Here is a 21,947-nt window from a genome sequence, read left to right as displayed (position 1 = left end):
AAAAGAATTTGAACATGGTTATTTTACTCTTTTTTTTAACTTTCTTTTAAATTAAAAATATTTTTCTCACTCAAATCTTTTTAATCTTAATTGTTTATAAATTTCTTTTTTTTTTCACATTAAAAACAAATTTTTAAAAAATTATTAGATGAACAACCGGTAAAATACCAGTTGTTCAAGTTTTTTTTCACTGTTGAAGCAGTTGCATTACATACAGCGGCGTACTATATGATGACTCGATAAGATGACACCGTCCTTCGTTATTTACCAACAGAGAATTATTATTTTTTAATTAAACTAAAATAACAAATCAAGAAAGAGGTGGTCGCCCGCTATTTATATCCATCCACCTGTCTGCACATGGTCACCAAATAAACAATACCCTAAAAAGCCCTAATGCCGTTATCGTTTGCCAATCTTTTTAATATTTTTGTTTTAGTTCCCATTGGCACAACACAACCACAAAAATCATCAGCTCAATTTTTTAGTACAATTATTTCTACTAATCAAAACATCTATATACGTACATAATTACATTTTATTGCCACGTCACTATCTATCACAAGTTGACAACGAATAATAACGTTTTTGACCGCCAACGGAATAAGTCGCAAGGATTATTAACTTATTATCAAATTGTTCCATGTAACTAGAGAAAAACTGATTTGATCCATAAATTCTAACATTCCTAGGAAATTATGGAGCTAATAGTGTCAAATATAATCAAATATTATTTTTATAAGTCACAAAGAATTAGAGATTGAAGTTCAATTTGAGATTGGGACCAACTACGGTTAAACTATTCAATATTATATTATATTTTTATTTTAATACGGTGTATTGTGGCGGTCAAATTATTTAACTACCACAGTTCAATATTTCCGTCAAAACATTATTTTAATTTTTTTTCTTTTTTGGCATAAATTCTTTAAAAAAATTATGTGTTACTACTTTTATTTTGACAAATTGTTAGATGGATAGCAGTCACAGCATGGCACATGACAATGACGGGGACTAACTTGGCACGTACGGTAAACGCATCGGTCCGTAAAGTGAGATGTACAAACTATAGGGACAATTCTGATAATGATGACCACGTAAAACAGGAATAACGAGAGGAAACGACTGGCCGTTTCCGTGAGGCGGCTTCTGTGGTCTCCGTCAGTTTTGTTCTAGAAGAGCCAATCTTATCTCAAAGCTTCTAAAATGTAGAATTCCAACACTGTCACTCTCTCTCTATAAAAAGAAACTTCATCAATCATCTTGATTCGCTAAAACCCTTCGCCAGCTTCATCAATCATCTTTATTCACTAAGACCCTTCGCTTTAAATTTCTTCCTTTTAAAAGGGGAACAAAAAAAAAAAAATTCGACTCAGTAATGGATCTAATCCCGGATCTTCCCAACGAAATCGCCCTTGAATGTTTATCTCGGGTTTCCTACAAGCAGTTCGCCACCATTTCGTCCGTTTGCAAAGGCTGGAAGTCCGAGATATCGCGTCCCGAATTTCGCCGAAGCAGGAAAGACACACGCTGCAGCGAACAGCTTCTGTTTATGACCCAAGCCCGAGTTGACCAGAGCAGGAAATCGGGCGTTCCAAAGAGATTCGCTACCCCTGTATACCGGATTACGGTTTTGGAGCTTGGTTCCGGTGAATGGTCCGAGTTGCCGCCGATTCCCGGATTTCCTGATGGGTTGCCTCTGTTTTGTCAGCTCTCTGCTGTCGGGCCGGAGCTTGTAGTGATTGGCGGGCTCGACCTGGCCACGTGGGAGGCATCAAGTTCCGTGTTTGTTTTTAATATCATTTCTGCAACATGGCGCCGTGGGGCCGACATGCCGGGTGGACGGCGGATGTTGTTCGGATGTGCATCCGACGGCGATCGGACGGTGTACGTCGCTGGGGGGCACGATGAGGACAAAAACGCTTTGAAGTCAGCAATGGCGTATGACGTGGCCAGAGATGAGTGGGCCTCGCTTCCCGACATGTCAAGGGAGCGTGACGAGTGCAAAGCGGTTTTCCACTGTGGCAAGCTCCTCGTCATTGGAGGGTACTCGACCAATGCGCAAGGTCGTTTTGAGAGACATGCCGAAGCCTTCGATGCCGCCGCGCAGCAGTGGGGCCCGGTTGAAGAGGACTACATGGAAACGGCCACGTGTCCCAGGTCATGCGCGGGTGTCGACAGCAATGATTTGTACATGTGTCGGGAAGGCGAGGTGATGGCACTGAGATGTAACACGTGGCAAGCTGTGGCGAGGCTACCTGCTGATGTGTGCAGCGTGGCATTCGTGACGACGTGGCAGGGGAAGTTGATGGTGACCGGTTCGGCTAGATTCGGTGAGCCCCACATGAGTTACTTGTTGGATTTGAAGAGCTGCAAGTGGACACGAACGGTGACTCCTGATGAATTTTCAGGACATGTTCAATCTGGTTGTTACTTGGAGATCTGAAGAGACGATTGCTCGTTCTTCTACGTACAAATACATGAACATAAAAATAAAATAAAAAAGGAAAAATAGTTTTTTTTTTCCTTTTTAAAATTAAAATAGAATTTGTATTGTTGTTTTTTTTTATAAAATAGTTAATGAGAAATTTTCATGATCAACTCAAGATAATCTAGAAAGACATAATTATTAATGTTTTAAAACTCAACTGAGTTACTTACTAATGGAATTTCAGCTCATCAAAAATTTAATACGCTCTAATGAGATTTGAATGAACAAATTTGAATGAGTCCAACAGAAGTTATTTATATATGTTTATTGTGAGTACCAATTGTTTCAATTGTTAAATTAGCTTTAAAATGGCATCACACGCTCATGTCATTTAGGATTTTAAGCCAAAGTAATTGAAACCCGTGGCAGTAGCTATTTTGACGGTGGTTTCAAACGCCAGCAGAAAATGAAGTTTCCCGATTCAAGATCACTATTTTTGGAGTATTTAAGGCTAGTTAAATAAAAGGATAGACATGAATCGCCTATATTTGCCTATTCGATGAGCTTAAGAGCAATCTATGTTGAAAAACTGAAAGTGAAAGAAACTTGGCGATTAAGAAAAAATGTAAAAAAATATATAAACAACTTTTGAAAAGAGGGAACTTATTATTCACCGACAAATTGTTTTTCACTTTTTTTTTCTGAAAGAAAACGACGAAACGGATAAGATGTGAATGAATGGAAAAGCGAAAAAATACAAATAAAATATAAAACATGAATACCATTCTTCCTCTTCGACTTTTTCAATTCATAAACAAACAGTGATTGATTGTTCTGTTTGCTTGCCGCAACTCTCTCATTTGACGATACTTGATAAATATACAGCATGTGAATTGTCAAATTTTGGCTGTAAACTGTTAATTTAATGTAATAATTAAGATTTCAATATTTATTAAAGTAGTTGAATTCTGGACTTTTTTTTTTAAATGTATTTTGCACCGTGAAAGACAAACAAAGCTCCTCCTTAAAGTAAGAAGGAACTAATCTCACAACCAATAAATTGGGAAGTAATTCTTCTAATATATAGAAAATTTATAATATCTTTTATTATTTTTTGTCAAAAAAAATTATTTAAAAGCCGAACATCTCCTCAATACTAAATAGGGTCTTAGCCAAATAGGCCAACTACTTTTGTTATGACCCAACCCAGACCTGTCAAGATATTGTCCGCTTTGAGCCTTAATAAGGCCTGCACGGATTTGTTCTAAGGGCGCCCATACACCCCAAAACGCGTCCTGCCAATTGAGGTGTGGATCAACCCTTATAAACCCAGCATCTCTCCCGTGCTTTGCCGATATGGGATTCGCCTAGTGTGTTACATCGGCAAAGCATAAGAGAGATGCTGGGTTTATAAGGGGTGATCCACACCTTAATTGGCAGGACGCGTTTTGGGGTGTATAGGCGCCTCAAGAACAAATCCGTGCGGGCCTTGTTAAAGCCCAAAACGGATAATATCTTGCCAGGTCCGGGTTGGGTCATGACATTATGGTATTAGAGCAGCTACGCCTGTCCTCTTGAGCGATGGTGGGGCAAACCTCAGCGAGAACGCTGAGTCCCTAAGGCGGGGTGTATGTAACATCCTAGGCGAATCCCACATCGGCAAAGCACAGGTGAGATGATGGGTTTATAAGGGGTGATCCACACCTTAATTGGCAAGACGCGTTTTGGGGTGTATGGGTGCCCCAAGAACAAGCCCAAAGCGGATAATATCTAGCCAAGTCTGGGTTGGGTCATGACATTATGGTTTCAGAGCGGCTCCGCGTGTCCTCTTGAGCGATGGTGGGGCAAACCTCAGCGAGGACGCTGAGTCCCTAAGGGGGGTGTATGTAACACCCTAGGCATATCCCACATTAACAAAGCACGGGAGAGATGCTGTATTTATAAGGGGTGATCCACACCTTAATTGGTAGGACGCGTTTTGGGATGTATGGGTGCCCCAAGAACAAATCCGTGCGGGCAGTGTTAAGGCCAAAAGCGAACAATATCTTGGGGCACCCATACACCCCAAAACGCGTCTTGCCAATTAAGGTGTGGATCACCCCTTATAAACCCAGCATCTCTCCCATGCTTTGTTAATGTGGGATTCGCGTAGGGTGTTACATATTTTTACTAGCAAAGCCCTCGTTAATTATGGTATAAAGTGAATATGGAGAATTTTTTATGCTCTTGGCCATGTGTACGCTTGTACTACTCTTTTTTCATTCACTTCTTTCCATGTGTACGCTTCAATCAATCATGATAATACGTATCGCCATATGGTAAATAGTGAATGAATAAGGAGCTAGCATCAAAGGTTTTCCTAGTGAATATAGATGCACCTTTAATATCAAGGATGGTTATGCTGGTATTTAGAGTATTAATTCGAAATTTGGAGGGTAAAGTTATGTTTCAAGCTAAGGGTCTTGCGGAAATATTTTTATCAAATGCCTCAAATCTTAATAAATGCCTCAAATCTTAATGATCATTATCACATAAGTTCTTTAGTATCATCTATTAATGGGCAATTACAAAATCCCAGCTTAAACAACTCTATTTTAATGAATAGAGAAGAGATTATTAAATTTGGTTTCGGAAGAATAGTAATCTATGTTTACAAGATAAACTCTTGCAATGGTAATGTTCACGGACTCATACGAGACGACAGGAAAGGAGATTAAAAGTTTGAAATTTAATTTGAAGGAGAAAACGAGAAAAGATAGAAGATAGAATAAATAGGATACAGGAACAGGGTTAGAGAACTAAAAAATCAATTTATAGGATTAATAACCTACAAATTTATAATAGAACAAAATGTACTTTTAATTATTTCTTTTCAATTCTTTCATCCTCAACCTTTCCTCCAATTTTATAATAAAATATTGAAAATCCATCAAACCCTTTATACTATGCAACCGATGAAATAGTGACGAGCTCCTAGCCTCGAAATTTCAGGAGGTTCATGCCTCTTCTTTAATCATGACTACAACACAAGTGACAAGCTACTTCATTTTCAGTCCTTTTTTTTTCATTTTTGGGTTTCCATTTTTAAAACTCATATTGAATTTATTTTATAAACCATTATTTTATTGGTTTAAAATCTTATATTTATCGAAATATGCAACGAGTACAAAATCATTTGCTTGTACCAATTAATGCAATTATTACTTTGTTTTTTTAAATTTTACCTTTGAACGATGGGATCCAGAAGCTTGATTTTAAAAATAGTAGAGTGAATAATAAATGTGAATAGACTAGAGGTTAATATATAACTTATTTTATTTTAATAAAAATTGTTGATAAAAGCAGCCGTTGTCAATCACGCATCCGACTTCCAACCATGTTCATCATCCGCCCGTGGATGGCTGAGATTGAGTGACATTAAATATATTATATATTTTAAAATAATAATAAGCAGTGGAAGAGAACTCTTTTAATACATCATATTTGATTAATATTCTTAGTTCCCCCCCCCCCCCCCCCCCAAAAAAAAAGAAATATTGCCTTCTTAAATATATTTTTTTCCACGGTCATCAAATTTTATATAATTTCCTAATGCCGTTTACATTCATCAATCTATAATTTCTCGTCAGCTCAATTTGTCATTATCAAATTATTCAATGTAATTAAAGAATGACAAATTGGATCCATAAGTTTAACACTTGAGCTAAATACTTTCGCAGCCAGAGAGAAACCTGTACATTTTGTCGAATTTTATTCAACAGAGAGGGAGAGCGCTCTGTTGACCAGCTTTGGCTGGCCATATAAGACCTGCTCCCCCCACCATGGTTGAGTGGGTCTGGTCATCTATGTATATATATTTTTATTTTTATTTTTTTTTACCATTTAATTTCATTTAATAATATATTAATTACAGTCAATAATAAATCTATTATAGATCGTAGGCGGCCATTGTTAGTCATCGTCAACTACTCATTGCCACGGGAAACTATAGCAATTGACAGCCGACCACTGCACTTCGGTGTCAATTTATAATAAATTTGATACTGTTTGAATTCTCATCATCGTAGCTACAGAAATGTACAAATATCATTTAGAAAGTGAGTTTTTGTTCATTTTAGATTTATCCGAGACCATGATTGTAGATCTATAGCGAACGAAAACTCCGTTTTCATTTATTAGATACCATCGTGCAGCTTCTGTGACGAAGATTTTAAAGGTACAAAATTGAGTTAATTAATTGGACAACAAAGTACAGTGATTAATTAGTGGTAGCCATTGGCGATATTGTTATTTTTACATAATAAATATAGTATTAGCAGTAAAAATATTACTAATTTTTTTGTACACAAGTTTTTATTCATTAGATGAACATTAACTCAATGGTCGAGATCAAAGCTTACATGAATTTTGTATTAGAAGTTAATGAGTAAGCAATGGATCTCATCAATAACCATAAATTACTTTCTCATTTTATTTTATTTTTTTCCCTCTACCCCTCGTATTACGATTTTATGCATGGTGTGTTCTCAGATTTCTCTCTCTTGCTTGTTGTGTTCTTCATTTCGTGATAATCACACTTCAAGTTATGGTTTAGATAATCATTTTTTACGCTTAATTTTAACATGGAAACTAAAACAAAAATTTTAGAGTAGTGTTATACATCCTATTTTTTTTTATTCTAAAAATCTATTTCGAATGATATAACATTTATCAATTAGTTTGTAAGATAACACAGTTAATTTACTTGAATTTTGTAAAGATTTATCAATCAGTTAATGAATAACGCATAATTTAGGATGCATGTTATTACTCAAAATTTTATCTCGATTTTCTAACTTGCTATATATTATTAATCAACAAAATACATATTATTCTTACAAAATTCACACGACTAAAATCAAAGCCTGGCCATTTGGTACAAGCGACATTGAATATTTTCCGTTGCTGAATATTGACGAATTCATCAATAGTATTCCTAACCTAATCGAACAGCCGTCACCTCTTAGTGATCATCAATATAAATTGAAACTTCAGCATCGTAACTATTCGCAAAACCCTTCGTTTTATATTTCTTGCTTTTAAACAAAAAATTAGAACACTTTTTTTCCAGTTTTTATTTCATATTAAGAAACTTCCAATTTCAGCTTAGGATAGTTTAGAATTAATAGAATTAATGGCAAATCATAGTGTTTTAAAACTAAGTTGAGTGGTATAATAATGAAAACTATTTAATTCCATACAAATAAGCTATAAATAACAAATTTGATTCAGTCAAATTAATTGAAGTTTGAATTCAACAACGAGTTAATTGGAAAAATATTTTACCTTGAGTGATTCTCGAGGAATGATGGATTTCTCTTCTTTGAACTGTTACTTACAGCTCAAGGTTCAAAGGTTGGTCTGAGACTAGATCTGTCATTCCTAGAATTTAATCTAGTCCTGTAATTTCGAAATTATTATATATTTTATAAAATTAGTGTTCTTCAATAATTTTTAATGAATCACGTGACTTTAGGTGTCTCATTTATATTTGGAGAATTTGCCATATGCTACTTGATCTTTTAAGTGATTCACACGACCTTATATGTTTTCTAGTGTTTCACACTCATTCTATTTGCTTGCCTCCATAGTCATCGACTTCAGAATGCTTTCCTTATTTTATTTATTGCCAATAGGTGGCACGATATAAGGGGTTAATTTTATGACACTTACCGTTACCGAGGGTATTTCAACAATTTTAGACATGTGACTCTCATTTATTGGTTGTCCTCCCTCATGTGAGGATATTTGAGTAATTTGTCTTATGGCCCCTTGATGGTAACACATATGAGCTTGGTAGGTAAGGAAACCTCCAACCGCCTTTTTGCCTTTAAAGCTGAACATGTGGTAGACTTCGAACCCCATGGTCATGTTACTTTTTTGGTGGTATCAAAAGAATAGCTGATGTGACCTTTTTTTATTTCTTAGCTAGAGAATCTCAATTCTTATTGGCTTCTCATCTTTAGCTAAAAGAAGATATTTTTGTTCTTTCTCATGATAGTGTGCACTGTTCACGTGTTGACCCTAATTTACAAAATCTATCTTCTAATAATACCTTTTGATGTTGAGTATTTTGCCAAAACTGTCTATTTCTTCAGGAAGCTTATCTATTAGTTCTCTATGAGCTATATTGTCATTCAGTCAAACGAGCTAACCTCACTTATTTGACATTCTTTACCAAGTGTTATTGAGTCATTGGTCTATATCAGCATCCAAAATTTTCCCCAATCATAACCTAGTCTTGACGCAACCGATAGGATTAACCAAAGTAATCTAATCAAATCCAGTTAAAACAGAATCAATCACACACTACAAAAGGTTTGCAGTGGTTCGGCTATTAATGTGCCTACATACATAGTTAAAAGAGTGATAAGATTTCACTATTCCAAAGTGTTCGAGATACAATCTTGAAGAAGAGATGTAACTCTACACAATGATTCTCAGATCTGATCGTAAGGCCTTATACATACAAAAGAATTGATCCAGGAAACTCTCCTGATAACCAGCCTATCGTTTCTAGGTTCGCTAACGGAACTCAGGAACTTCCCGCTTAAACCAACAGAAATAACAGCTCGCAGGACCACTAGGGATACGTGCCAAATGTTCATTCAATCTGAGCTTTAAAACGACGTTAAGCACTGCCGTTTAGCATAAGTGACACACGTGACAAATCACAGGAGTAACTTACTTCACCATCCGACAATACGTCATTGTCACACATCTATCTGAAGCTGTAGCACCGATACGTTATATTGGAACGAACGACACGTTGTACACCTCTGGAAATAATGATTGACTTGTCATGCTCAAACATAAACCCAGATTTGAACTTCACCTTTCAACAACTGGCTTATAAATGGCACTATTCATGCACCCTAAAATGAGCTTTCACAGCTCAAAATCATGATTTTTGGCGATTCGAAATCTAGGTTAGTATCAAACGAATGGATAAACAAGAATATCTTAAACAAGAATATCATGATTTTTGAGCTTTCGCGCGACGTTGGATGTCTCATCCATATTTGGAGAATTCGTGACATGCCAAATGATCTTTTAAGTGATTCATGTGACTTCATGTGTCCTCTAGTGCTTCACACTCATTCTATTTACTTGCCTCCACCGTCATCGACTCTAGATGGTTAATTTTATGATACTTACTGTCACTGATCTCATGTTACTGTAATAAGAATATGTTTGTTGTGGGTAGCAATTGATTCAGTTGTTAAAGGGGCTCATAAATGACAGTAATCATGCATCTCAAAACGAGCTTTCACGGCTCAAATCCTGACATTTGGACAATTCGAAATCGAGGCTAAGTAACAAACAAAATCATAAACATAAATATCTTTGATCTATCTATTTGACTTGAAGAGTAGCTAGTGTCCACGTCCATTTGACAATTTGAAAGGTTTCTGTTATATTAATTAGCTTACTGGTCGGCTGATAAATTGCTTATTTTGTCGTTTGACCTTCTTTAATTCACGAACACATTATGATTGTTCTGCTTAATTGCTTGCTTCAACTCTCCCCATTGACAATAATTAAGAGAATATATTATCAAATTCCGGCTGTTATCTTATTGTGATGATTAAGATTTCAAAATTACTTAAAAGTAGTTGCATTCCTTTTTTTAATCAGGCTGCTAATTTGTCGTGATGATTAAGTTTTCAATATCTGTTGCAGCTGTAGTTGAAATTAAGACCTCTTTTAATGTACTATCATAATCGTCTTTTGATTCTTTATTTACATTTTGAGGCATTTTTATCAGACATGTTGCATAATACTCATTGAGATTTTATTTTATTTTATTTTTGCCCTTTCACGATAATTGATTAATTAGGTGAGACTGTACTCTTTATACCCATAAATTCATGAAAAATATTATTACTAAAATGTCCTTGATCAAAATTACATTTGTGTACAAAAAGAGTACATTTTATGTCTTCTAAAAGAAATTCACTTCCAAAAGGATGTGATAAAAATATTGTATTTTTTGCACTCTTCTAAAATTCATATCATCCTATTCATGATTGTTTAATTCAATTAGCAAGTTAATTCTGCGTTCATTAAACCTTATCACTATTTGCTTTTCTAGCTTAATTACTTACTCCTTGTGAATTTTGATAGAGGCAAATCACTCTCAATTTTATGCCATGTTTACGCATAAGTATACTAAATTATTTTTCATTTTTTTTAAAGAAAACTCAAAAGTAATACGGCTATTATTTCTTTTTTATTTGAATTATCAAACTTCTAATCAGATCCTATTTGGAGGTTTGATTGCATTCTTTACAAACGATACAAAACCATTAAATCAACAATGAAGAAGAAGAAGAAGAAATAGAAAGAACATATATATCACCTTTTTGTCTCTTTTATCAGTTTAAATTCGAAATAAGTAATAAAAGTTAACAAAGAACTATTTAAAAAGTATGACAGATTGCGTCATTTTTTTATCATTTTATAAACTTGCAAGCAAAAAAAATATATATATATATATTTTTTAAATTCAAAGTGCATTCAATAAGCAAAAGCTTCAAGAAAAAGAAGCATTTGAAAACCGAATTACGATAATTTTGTAGCTATATTTGAAAATTTAATCCCAAAAATAGAGCATTTAAATCTGCTCTGAAGTGGGATCATGAAACAAAGTGAACTTTGTGCAGTGAATTATAAAAATTTAGAAACTTAATTGTTGACATAAAACAAGTTCTCTCTTTCCTTTTCAATTATGTTATGATAAATGTATGTTACAATCATACGTCTAAACCCATATTATGATAGCATGGAAGTAGTGTTTTGAGAACAAAATCTACTCCCCTTATAAAAATTAAGAGAGAAAAACTACTCCCAATTTTCATTAGTGGGCTGAGAAATAATTATTGAGTTTTTCATACTGCTTAAGTAGAGGTCAAAGCACTTGAGATAAATCCTAGAATATTAGATTTTCGATAATAGTACAGCCACATGAACCCTTTGTATAGCCACACGAACACTTTGTATAAATAAGTATATATAAATTGATGTGATTGAATAAAAACATCATGCGGCTCACATAATTACTATCATTAACTGCTAATAATTAAAGGCTTTTTTTTTTTTTAAAAGTAAAGGCTTAGTTTTCGATTAATAATTGTTTTCATCATTCGTATATGCAATATCACTTTGTATATACTAATTAGCACATAGTGTTTATGACTGTAATTTATTCTTAGATTTTATACATATCTTAAAAAAATGTTGGACATGGCCTTGATGCTTGAAATTAGGAAGATGGAAAAGCAAATGTAAAGCACAAGATCACCTGGGCATATTGAATTTATTAAAATGCAGACAAAATATACGAGTTTTCATATAATCACATTACACGAATGAATAAATTTTCTCAAGAAAGCAAGTACACCATTTGGAGTCCGCACAGCTGCGCACACACAACAAATCTCTGACAACATAAACACTTTGCAGATTGGATGCACTTCTTTAGCTCTCTGATCAATCTTCAAATTCTATAGTAGTTGGCCAGAAAAGCATTTATTTATGGAGACAATCAAACAATGCTGCAATGCAATGAGAAGCAATAATTATGTGCGTTACAAATTGGAAGAAATTAAAAATAACAATGGAGGAAGATGAATTTTCACCTGAATACATTTCGTCGATCACAAGATGCAGCATGCATGGGTGATTTCTTCAGTAAAGACGCTACAAAATTATGAAGCAGCAGAATAATTATATTAAGGCATTTAATGAATTTCACCATTACATTTATTTATCACTACTACATGAAAATTCCATGTAGGCATGTAATTTTTTTTTCCCAATTTATGTGAGCGGGGTGCAAAACACAAATTTACAGTATTTACAATCTCAATGCACATATTTTAAAAATGAAAATTTGATTATATATATAGTCATTCTCTAGTGCGGACGCCCTTATTTTTTTTTTCATACGAACACACTTTAAAATTGCAGGGTTTAAGAGAGTTAGTTTTTAACTCCCCTTAAACCACACGGTTTTATAATTCATTCAATAACTAACTCTTTTAAACTGCATGGTTTAAAAGTATGTCTGCATTAAAAAAAATGCAGGTGTCCACACCTGAGAATGTGTGTATATATATATATATATATATATATATATATATATATATATATATATATATGTAATACATTAAATTTTCCACTTCTATGCATATTAATTCGTACCTTGGCCTTATTGTTGCTTCGTATGTATAACTTGGCTGGGGTATAGACATACCAGTTTGAGGAGTTGTGATAATAAGTTTTGAACTGAAAACATGCTTAGTGGCTTCATCATCCCACTCCAGTTGGTTCCACCATTCTTCTTCTCCAATCAAAACTCCATTTCTCTTTCCACTCTCTAAGCTCAAGGGGAGTTTTCTTAAACTTGGGCAACCGTGTACATATATCCTTTCGAGGCAAGGAAACGCCAGGGCTTCGTGGCATATGCTCTTCAGATTTGGTAGCTTGAAAAAATATGCTCGTCTAATTAAGATGAAGGAACATACTGAGATTTTCTTCTGAAGGCTCAGAGTGCAGATCAATAGCTATTATTTCTTCGAGCGAAGGACAATCTTTCGCAAATAAGAATCGAAGGCGAGGAATGTAGAGAATGCATGTCAGATCTTTTATTGAACAATTGATGATGGATAGATCTTGAAGGTTTTGGGAAAAATGGCCCTTCATCATTGTTGTCAGACTTGAAGATGATATATCAATTAGTGATGATAACTCTGGGAGCCCCATCACTTGTCTTCTAACGCAACTCTGTAACTTTGAAGATGATTTGAGTTTATTGAGAGAATCAAGTGTCAATATGATGACACTTATTTCTTGCAAGTGTTTCAAGCTCTCCAGCTCCTCTAGCAACAAGACTGTGACACCAGGCACTGATGACCCATAGTTAAACCCAGCATATCTAGTTGGTACCCAGCTGAAAACTCGTAGTGACAAAAGACTTGATAGCATTCCTGCTGGAATAGCTTTCAGATTCTCTGACCATCTAATAAAAGAGTCCGCAGCTGAGTGCAACTCTTAATCCCAATTGGCAACTCGCATATATTTGTATTTGACAAATTAAGATATTGCAAGTCGATCAATTCACCCTCCCCCACATGCAGCTTGGACAATTTTGCGTTTTGTGACGAATCAAGAACTCTCAAGGCATGCATAGATTGAAAAAACTTGTTTTCAAATTCCTTTATCATAGTGTATCTTACAAGCAAAGTTAAGAGACGGGGACAACATGGCGGTGTTGGTGAGAGAGAGTCGATACTAGGACTCCGCCACAGTGATACTCGTACAGCCTCATTCCAGCTAGCAGTTTCTTGGACTTTAATCGACTTATCAGTTTCCTGAAATACCAAAATCTTGCTGGCCCCTTGTGATGAAGCAATCCACAATGCCATATCACGAAGTATGTCATGCATCTTGAAAAAATCTTCAGAATTATTAACTTCAACCTCCTCCAATAGGCAAGCAAGTTTCAGACTTTCAAGAATCAAGTTTCCTTCCCTCTTTGCAGCAGCAATGTTGTGAGAATCACGTAAAAGTCCCTCGCCAATCCAAAGCTCAATAAGTTCATCTTTCATAATAATTTGGCTCCTTGGGAATAACGAACAATATAGGAAACAAGTTTTGTGTGTTTCACTTGTCAATCTATCGTAGCTGAACTTTAAAAGAGGGAAGACACGAGTCCCCATACCTTCAAATCCGGATGGATACCTTTGCAACTCTTCAATTGCATATCGCCAATTATCAGGGTCTCTCCTGCTAGCCATGGCGCTTCCAATTGTAACAAGAGCAAGCGGCAAGCCTCCGCACATATCCGCCACAGTTTCAGCAAGTTCTCGTATCTCGGGATGAGAGTTTAGAACGTCGTCAGTCACCTTGAGTCGGAACATTCTATTCGTTCCCGTAGATCATCAAGCAACAAGGCAAACTTTTTGTTGCTTAACCTCCTGAAAATTTCTGCGGCGCTGCCTTGCTCATCTCTGTTCTTCCACTTGTCCCCTTCCGGATCAATCCCTAATCTAGATCGAATAACTTCTTGAATTTTACCCATGTTCAATTCAGTGGATGCCTTAACCATAATCACCGCACCGAATTTATGGCTCATATCACTGAACATATCGTTAAGTTGCTTTAACAGGGTGCTCTTCCCCACGCCTCGTACTCCATACAGGCCAATGATTTTGACACCATCATCTTCAATGTATCTCCAAACTTCACTCAATCTAGATACTATGCCCACAATGTTATTCTCCTTCGGTAGAATCTCGACGACTGGTGGTGGCCGTGGATCAGCAACAACATCAAAGTGCCCTTTGCTAGTTTGATCCTTCACAGCCTCGGTCATTTCAACAACTTCTTTGCCCACATTATAGCCGGACCAACAATTCTTGGAACAAAAACCTCCCAAACATAGCTTTGCTTTCTCTTTTTCACCTCTCTGCAAAAGAGAATCCACTTCCTTTACCTTCTGTTCTGATGTTGCCAACCAGTCTTTCACTTGCTCTCTAGGCACAAGATCAGCTTCTATTGCTCGCTCAATTCTCCCACTGACATCTTTAAAGGTGCTGTCAAGCTCTCGCTTTGCCTGACTCAAAGTGTCTACGTTGGCTTCGAGATGACGGATGTAAGAGCTGGCATTGGCGGTGCAATTCTAGCATCCTTTGACAATGTCCCAGATAATGCCCAAAAATTCCATGGTTTCTTTTAGGAAGGTTACAGAAACTCATAAAGCTGAGAAATCCTGTATGCTATATTAGGAAATTCATAGGATGCGCAAGACACTTCAGCGAATGCTACCACATAAACACAGTCAAGTTACCTGTGTCGTCTTATCATCTAACCAGACATTAAAAATGAGATAATAATTAATTGGCGCTTTATTATATTTCCATTCAATGTACATTCAAAATGAGAAACAACTACAGACCCATGGTTTCCAAGTTGCTCTGATCAATTTGAAGCTAATAATGAGAAATAGCCACGGTCCCATGGTTTCCAAGCGGCCTTTAATTTGTCAACATACCATCAACTTGGAATTAAAAAATGAGAAACAACCATAACCATGGTCCATATCCAAGTGGCCTTTGTCAACTTGCTATCTACCTGAAATTTTGAAAAGACAAGACTCATAGGTAAGATAAGATCACAAACACACAAATGTAGCATTGTTCTCTTTCCAACTCATTTCTTTTCCATATCCCCTGTTTCCTCCCTATACTACAGCACCATTTGCAATCTTTCAATTTTCTTCTCTATACGAAAGACATATCTTTAATTGAACTAGTTCCTTATCAACTATATCAAAAGAGAGAGAGAGAAAAAAAGTTATTGAGATGGTGCAGGAAGAAGAAATGAAGAATGCAAGTGTCATACTAGTGTACATTAATTAGAACAAAAGGAGCCTTCACTGGACTTTCTCAATTTATCCGCGGTCAAGAGTGATTATTTCTTCTAATTATGAGAAATTCTTTATCAAAAGATTTTCAAGTGTAGGAGCGCATACGAGCCATGACAAATCTTCTATCTGCGAGCAATTACACATTAGTACATAATTAAGCTTGCAGAAACCATTATTAGAAGTAAACCCTCCTATACTCTCCATTTCTTCGGAACAAAATTTAATCTCCTCTAACTAGTGACAATCACCTATTGTATCTCTAGATTCTCAGTTCTCCCATGATTGAACAAGATACATCAAATGAAAGCAATCCTGAGGATTTCATTGCTAATCCTTTAAAACAACTCTGCAACTTTCAGGATAGCCTCCAGCGTAGATAACGTGACACCAAGTTCATTTATATCTTGCAAAGTCCCCAACTATTGTCATATCATCAAAACATTGATTATGCAACTCATTTGGTCAGCCATGATATCACTCCAGCTGGAATAGCTTCGAGGTTACTCACTGAATGCTGAACACTTGTAATTCATTTATATCTTGCAAAGTCTCCGACTCTTGTATCACAAGTTCTGCATGACAGCGATTTGCAAATCAAAAGTCGAATTTCATTCAAGGAATTTCCTTCCCCCGTTTATCTCCATGATTCTCTCTACAATATTATCTCCTTTTAAGAAAGTGTTTCCAGTAATTTTATTCTTAGCAATGCTGCAGTAATTAAACTGCATAAGTTTGCCTTTTATTCTAATATGCATATAAACAAGGTACCCTGCTACATAGTAAAATACGAAGTAGAATGTGAAGCAAACATGATATTTGGATATAAAATTATACAAGTCAATACAGAGGCACAATAGCAATTGGAGTTTATCAGGTTTTGTACAATCTTGAACCTGAACAATTTTCACAACCAACACACTGAAAATAGAAATGCTAGAAAGATGACATGATGGGACCAAACACCATTTGCATTCTACAGTTACCCTTAAACAACAGATTCGACACACCAAACTCTACGAGCTCTTGATTCAATCTTCAAGCAACACTATCTGGGGGAAAAAAAATTGTGGAAACAATTAAACAGTATGGAAAGTTTACTGTTCATATCATCATCATAAATGGCATAATGTGAAGGCATCAAAGCATAAATCATTGCTGTTGACAATCAAGAAGAAGCATAATGCATTGTAAAATATTGATATCTAAGTAAATGGAGAAAATTTTCAGATTTTTTACCTCCCTGTTTCACTCAATTGTTTCTGTTTATTCTAAAATAGTCAAGTACTTATCTCCATCATACGATGGAATGATGAGCCAATACAAAGCAATTATCAAAAGAAAAAAAATCTTAATGTTCTACTTAATTACATCAAAAAGTCACTAAAACAATAATGAAAATATATAACAGATCAAGAAAGGTTTGAACATACCTGTATTGCAAATGCTTCGTATCTATGTGTCTACGCTTTAACATGATGAATTCAGAGTTCACGGAATTTTGCAGCAAAGACATGCTTGGTGGCTTCATCCTCCCACTGTAACTGCTCCCACCATTCTGCACTTCCTCGTATTGAGACTAAACTGTTCTTTGCACTGTCGAAGTTAAAAGGGAGTTCTCTTAAATTTGGGCAGTTGGTTACTGATACATTTTGGAGAGAAGGGAACGGCATGGTTCCATGGCATATCCTTTTTAGGCTTGGAAGACTATCAAGATCAATCACCATTAGATATGCGAAATAGTTGTGGCTTTCTGCAACTTCTGAAGACCCAGCTGATTCTATTATTTCAGATAATGCTTGACAGTTTACTAAAGAAAGAAACTGAAGGTTTGGAGCTTCTCTGATCCATGTCAAATCTCTAATAACAGGACATGCACGGATAGACAGATGATGAAGGTTATGGAAATTGGTCCATCCATTAAAAGTAGGATCTACCCTCTCCAGAGAACATTCAACTATATTAAGTGTTTCAAGATGCCTCATATTCCTCAAGTCGATGGAGTGCGAGTCCAAATTGTGCATGATTGTTAGTCTTTTAATACGGCTACATAATTTCCAAGAGAAATTGATTTTAAATAGGGCACTGGCAGAACCTAAAGTGAAACTTATCTCATAAATTTGATTTCCCAGGCACTCTAGCTCATCTAGGATGGTTGCATCATTCGGAGGCGTACAATGCAATTCAATAAGTTCAGTTGAGAACAAGCTAAATACTTTTAATGACAAAAGACTTGAGAATACTCTTGCTGGAATTAGGTGAAGATGCCGCATACCATTTAAAAGTAAAATTTTCAGGTTTTTCAAATACATAATCTCACTTCTTCTCAAAAAAAAAAAAAAAAAATACATAATCTCACTTGGCAACTCTTCTACACTTGTATTTGAAAGATTAAGATAGCGTAAATTGATCAATGCACCAATTCCCGCAGGCAACTGAGTTAAGTCAAGATTGTATGACAAGTCCAAAACTTTCAAAGCACCCATAGATTCAAAGAATCTATGTGGAAATGTTTCCAACACAGTAAACCTTACAAGCAAAGTTTGTAGATGAGGACAAGAAGGTGTTTCAGGGAGAGATTCGATGCTTGAACCCCACAGTGACAATCTAAAAGCCTCCCTCCAGCTATCAGCTGATTTATTTGTGCAATCACTAGACCTTTGTACCAAAATCTTGCTCTCATTAGAAGCTAACCACAATGCCATATCACGAACAATGTCATGCATCTTAACAAAATTTTCAGAATATTCACCAGTTTTAAGTAGACATGCAATTTTCAAACTTCCAATAATATATTCTCCTTGATTCCATGCAGTAGTTATGCTACGGAAATCACTTAAAAATCCCTCCCCAATCCAAAGGTCTATAAGCTCACCTTTCCTAATGTTAATCTCCTCTGGAAATAAGGAACAATATAGGAAACAAGTTTTGAGACTATCGTCTGTCAAGCTATCATAGCTAAACCTCAAAATAGGAAAGACAAGATTCCCCATACCTGCAAATCTAGATGGATTAGTCCGTAATTCGTCAATTGCATACTGCCATTCCCTGGGGCTTCTCCTACTAGACATAGCACGAGCTATGGCAATAAGAGCAAGTGGCAAGCCTTTGCATTCTCCAACAACAGCTTGAACAAGCGTTGGTATCTCAGGATGGGAGTTGAATACATCTTCTCCCACCTTGTAGCGAAACAAATCCAGGGCTGCTTCTGGTGACAAACACTCCACTTTAAATTTCCTTTAAGCTTCCATGTGACCACATACCTCCTCTGAGCGAGTTGTAAACACAATTTTGGACCCATTTTGACAGTCAGAAAGCGAAACTCCTGTTTTTGAGAGATCTAATCGCTCCCATACATCGTCCAGTAGCAACACAAACTTTTTTCTTCTCAAACTTATCAAAATTTCAACAGCTCTATCATACTCCCCTTTCATGTTCCAAATGTAATCGGAAATGTCCAATTTTTTGCGTATAACCTCTTGAATTTTCTCTAAATTTCCTTCTTTGGACACCGCAACAAAAATCACCAAATCGAAACAATGATTTACATCCAGAAACTTATTGTTAGGTTTCTTTAAGAGGGTGATCTTGCCAACACCTCCCATTCCATATAACCCAATAGTTTGCTCACTCTGATCTTCAATGCATCCCCAAACTTCATCCAGTTTTGAGTCTGCACCCACTGTTTTCTCCGTCGCCATCCCATCCACCGGAGGTCGTGGTAGCTTGTAGGTAAAATAAACACTTTCAAAATCTTGCCCTTCTAGTCTCAGTAATGTTACTTTAGATATCTCCTCAGTCACTGTCTTTCCGATCTTGTAACTAGCGTAACAATTTCTAGTACAACAACCTCCCAAACATTTTTTTTCAATCTCCTGGCATCCCTTCTGTAGAATACCATCCACTTCTTTTATTTCCGATTCTACAGCATTCAGCCAGCCTTCCACTACTTTCTTACGCTTACGCTGTTGCTGCTGCTCTTCTGTCTCGACCCTTCTCTTGATATCTTCATTGAGATCTTCAATTTGACTCTTCTTTTCACTCAAAGACTTTAGGTTATCTTCAAGATGCCTGATGTAAGAGCTTTTAGCTGCAGAGCAGTCCCACAATCGAGTAAAAATGTCCAAGATTGGGCTCACACAATCCATGACTCTTTCAGAGATCCCCAGAACAAAGTTCCAGTTCAGAAAAATGGAAATTGTAACATGCCCTCACAATAAAACTAAAGGATTACTTAAAAGATGCAATTGTTATGATTATAAAAATATTTACTGAAAGCCGCCAGAAAAGACTTACTCCTCAAACATGAAAGTGAACTTTTGAGCATCAAACTCATAATAATTTTAAGGGTTAATATCATTTGACCTCACCCCAGTCTGTTAAATGCTATTTCGTCCTTGAATAACTTAAAAATGAATGTCAAATTCAAGGGCAATTGCAGCAACCGCAGCGTACCTTCACCGGTGAATGCCGTCCAGTGCGTCCACTTACGCCGCCGCCGCCGGCAGTTACACCAATGGGTTGCTACTTGCTAGCACACAAGGATCCATTTTACATCTCTATACCTTCTGTTTTGGGATAAATTTGTCAGTTGATTTTGTGAAAAAGTTTTTTTTTTGTTTTGCACTGACAGTCAACCGTTGGACCTAACAATGCTGTGAAGTCGGGTCCGGAATAACTAGTTCTGAAAGGTCTGAGCGTAAATTGAGGTTTTCTTAAACATCGAGGGGGTTAATTAAAATTAATCCTGATTTTAAATAGAAGACTTGATTTTGTAATGAATCAATTGAGAGAGTACTCAAATATAGTACAAAAAAATCAAGGGACCCCCTATAAGGCTATAACTCTCTCTGGACACTGGAATGATGATTGAAAAGGTTGATTGTTGATCGGCTGCTGCTCTGTTTTTATACTTGGTTTGCAAGTTTGTTACAGAGCTGTAACAACTTTAACCAACTTGAGCAGTGGCCTTCGCCACATCAGCAGCCACTTCACCAACGTAAGATAGACAAGACTTTTGGGGTGGGTTTGGTAACCATTTTTGCTGGGTATTTTTTGTTTTCCATAAATGAAAAACACAAAAACATGTTTAGACTTGGTTAAGCCGATAATTCTTAAAAAAAATTAGCGAACAAAATATTTTTATTTTTTTAACTTTTGTAAAGAAAAAGTCAAGACACTTTGGAAAACAATATAAAAAAGGCAAGACAAAAAGCCGGCGCTTGCGAAGAATTTCAAAATACTAAAGATAAAAACCTGTAATTAAAACCCAGAGAGAATGTCGGAGAGCTCTGAAACCCCTAAACCCTACGAAAACCCTAGTTTACTGAAAACGATTCCACCGCCGTTAGCTGAAGATCGTTCCACCAAAGAGGCTAGGTTTCGTAGCCATGAAGCGGACGCAGATAATCCAACCCCCCTCTCTTTTAAGGATGCGCTTGTGCACCCAGAACAATACAGAAACTCTGACGATACTGAGATGAAAGAAGAATGGGACCTTAAACTTGGAGATATAACCTTAGGAGATGATGGCACCATGCCCACTATCAAATTCTCAAAACGAATCCAAGATAAATTGATTAAACCTTGGCAGAACTCTGTAGTGGTGAAGCTGCTGGGGAGAAACATTGGGTATAAAGCCTTGTGTAATCGGTTGAAGGTTATGTGGCATCAAATTCATGATTTCTCAGTGATTGATCTTGAAAACAATTACTTTCTAATTCGCCTTAAATCATCGGAGGATGTTGTATATGCATTAACCGAGGGGCCATAGGTTATCTTTGGGCATTATTTAACAGTGCAGCCGTGGACGCCTTAGTTTGACAGCACCCTTACTGATCTTGACTCTGCCATTGTTTGGATTAGGTTACCTGGCATGGCTTTTCACTTATATGATAAGAGGATTTTACGGAAGATTGGTCAGCTTGTGGGGACCGTTATCAAGATTGATTACCATACTGCACTGCGGGAGAGGGGAAAGTTTGCAAGAATTGCTGTCCGCATCTCTCTTTCTCAGCCTCTGCTGTCTCGTTTTAACATGGACGGGAA

At 36.3% G+C, this 21,947-nt stretch overlaps 2 protein-coding genes across 6 annotated transcripts; one reads left to right on the top strand and one right to left on the bottom strand.

The window, feature by feature from the left end:
• The first annotated feature begins 1,234 nt into the window (after positions 1-1,234).
• Positions 1,235-2,602, top strand: LOC102610625 (F-box/kelch-repeat protein At1g15670-like). Its single transcript, XM_006465388.4, has one exon. It carries the CDS (start codon positions 1,379-1,381, stop codon positions 2,444-2,446), a length of 1,068 nt encoding a protein of 355 aa, XP_006465451.2. The 5' UTR covers positions 1,235-1,378; the 3' UTR covers positions 2,447-2,602.
• Positions 2,603-12,590: 9,988 nt separating this feature from the next.
• LOC102611516 (probable disease resistance protein At1g61310) lies at positions 12,591-20,505 on the bottom strand. Of its 5 annotated transcripts, XM_052431563.1 has the most exons (3): positions 18,895-19,141; positions 17,333-17,945; positions 12,591-16,474 (listed from the first exon to the last, which is right to left on the bottom strand). In XM_052431563.1, the coding sequence occupies exon 3, from the start codon at positions 14,392-14,394 to the stop codon at positions 13,477-13,479; it is 918 nt and encodes a 305-aa protein (XP_052287523.1). In that variant the 5' UTR covers positions 14,395-16,474; positions 17,333-17,945; positions 18,895-19,141; the 3' UTR covers positions 12,591-13,476. The 5 variants fall into 5 exon arrangements, with proteins under 5 accessions (XP_052287523.1, XP_052287522.1, XP_052287521.1 ...); XM_052431562.1 differs by having other exon boundaries at positions 17,333-19,141; XM_052431561.1 differs by having other exon boundaries at positions 15,364-16,474; positions 17,333-19,141.
• Between the last annotated feature and the right edge of the window lie 1,442 nt (positions 20,506-21,947).

Source organism: Citrus sinensis, chromosome 7 (genome assembly GCF_022201045.2).
Source record: "Citrus sinensis cultivar Valencia sweet orange chromosome 7, DVS_A1.0, whole genome shotgun sequence".
Classification (NCBI taxonomy): domain Eukaryota; kingdom Viridiplantae; phylum Streptophyta; class Magnoliopsida; order Sapindales; family Rutaceae; genus Citrus; species Citrus sinensis.
Note: the sequence above shows the minus strand (reverse complement) of the source record. Positions and strands in the feature narration are given on the sequence as shown.

Excerpts from the sequence above, each read along its gene's own strand:
- LOC102610625 (XM_006465388.4), top strand. The coding sequence starts at position 1,379 with ATGGATCTAATCCCGGATCTTCCCAACGAAATCGCCCTTGAATGTTTA.
- LOC102611516 (XM_052431561.1), bottom strand. The coding sequence starts at position 18,970 with ATGTCTAGTAGGAGAAGCCCCAGGGAATGGCAGTATGCAATTGACGAA.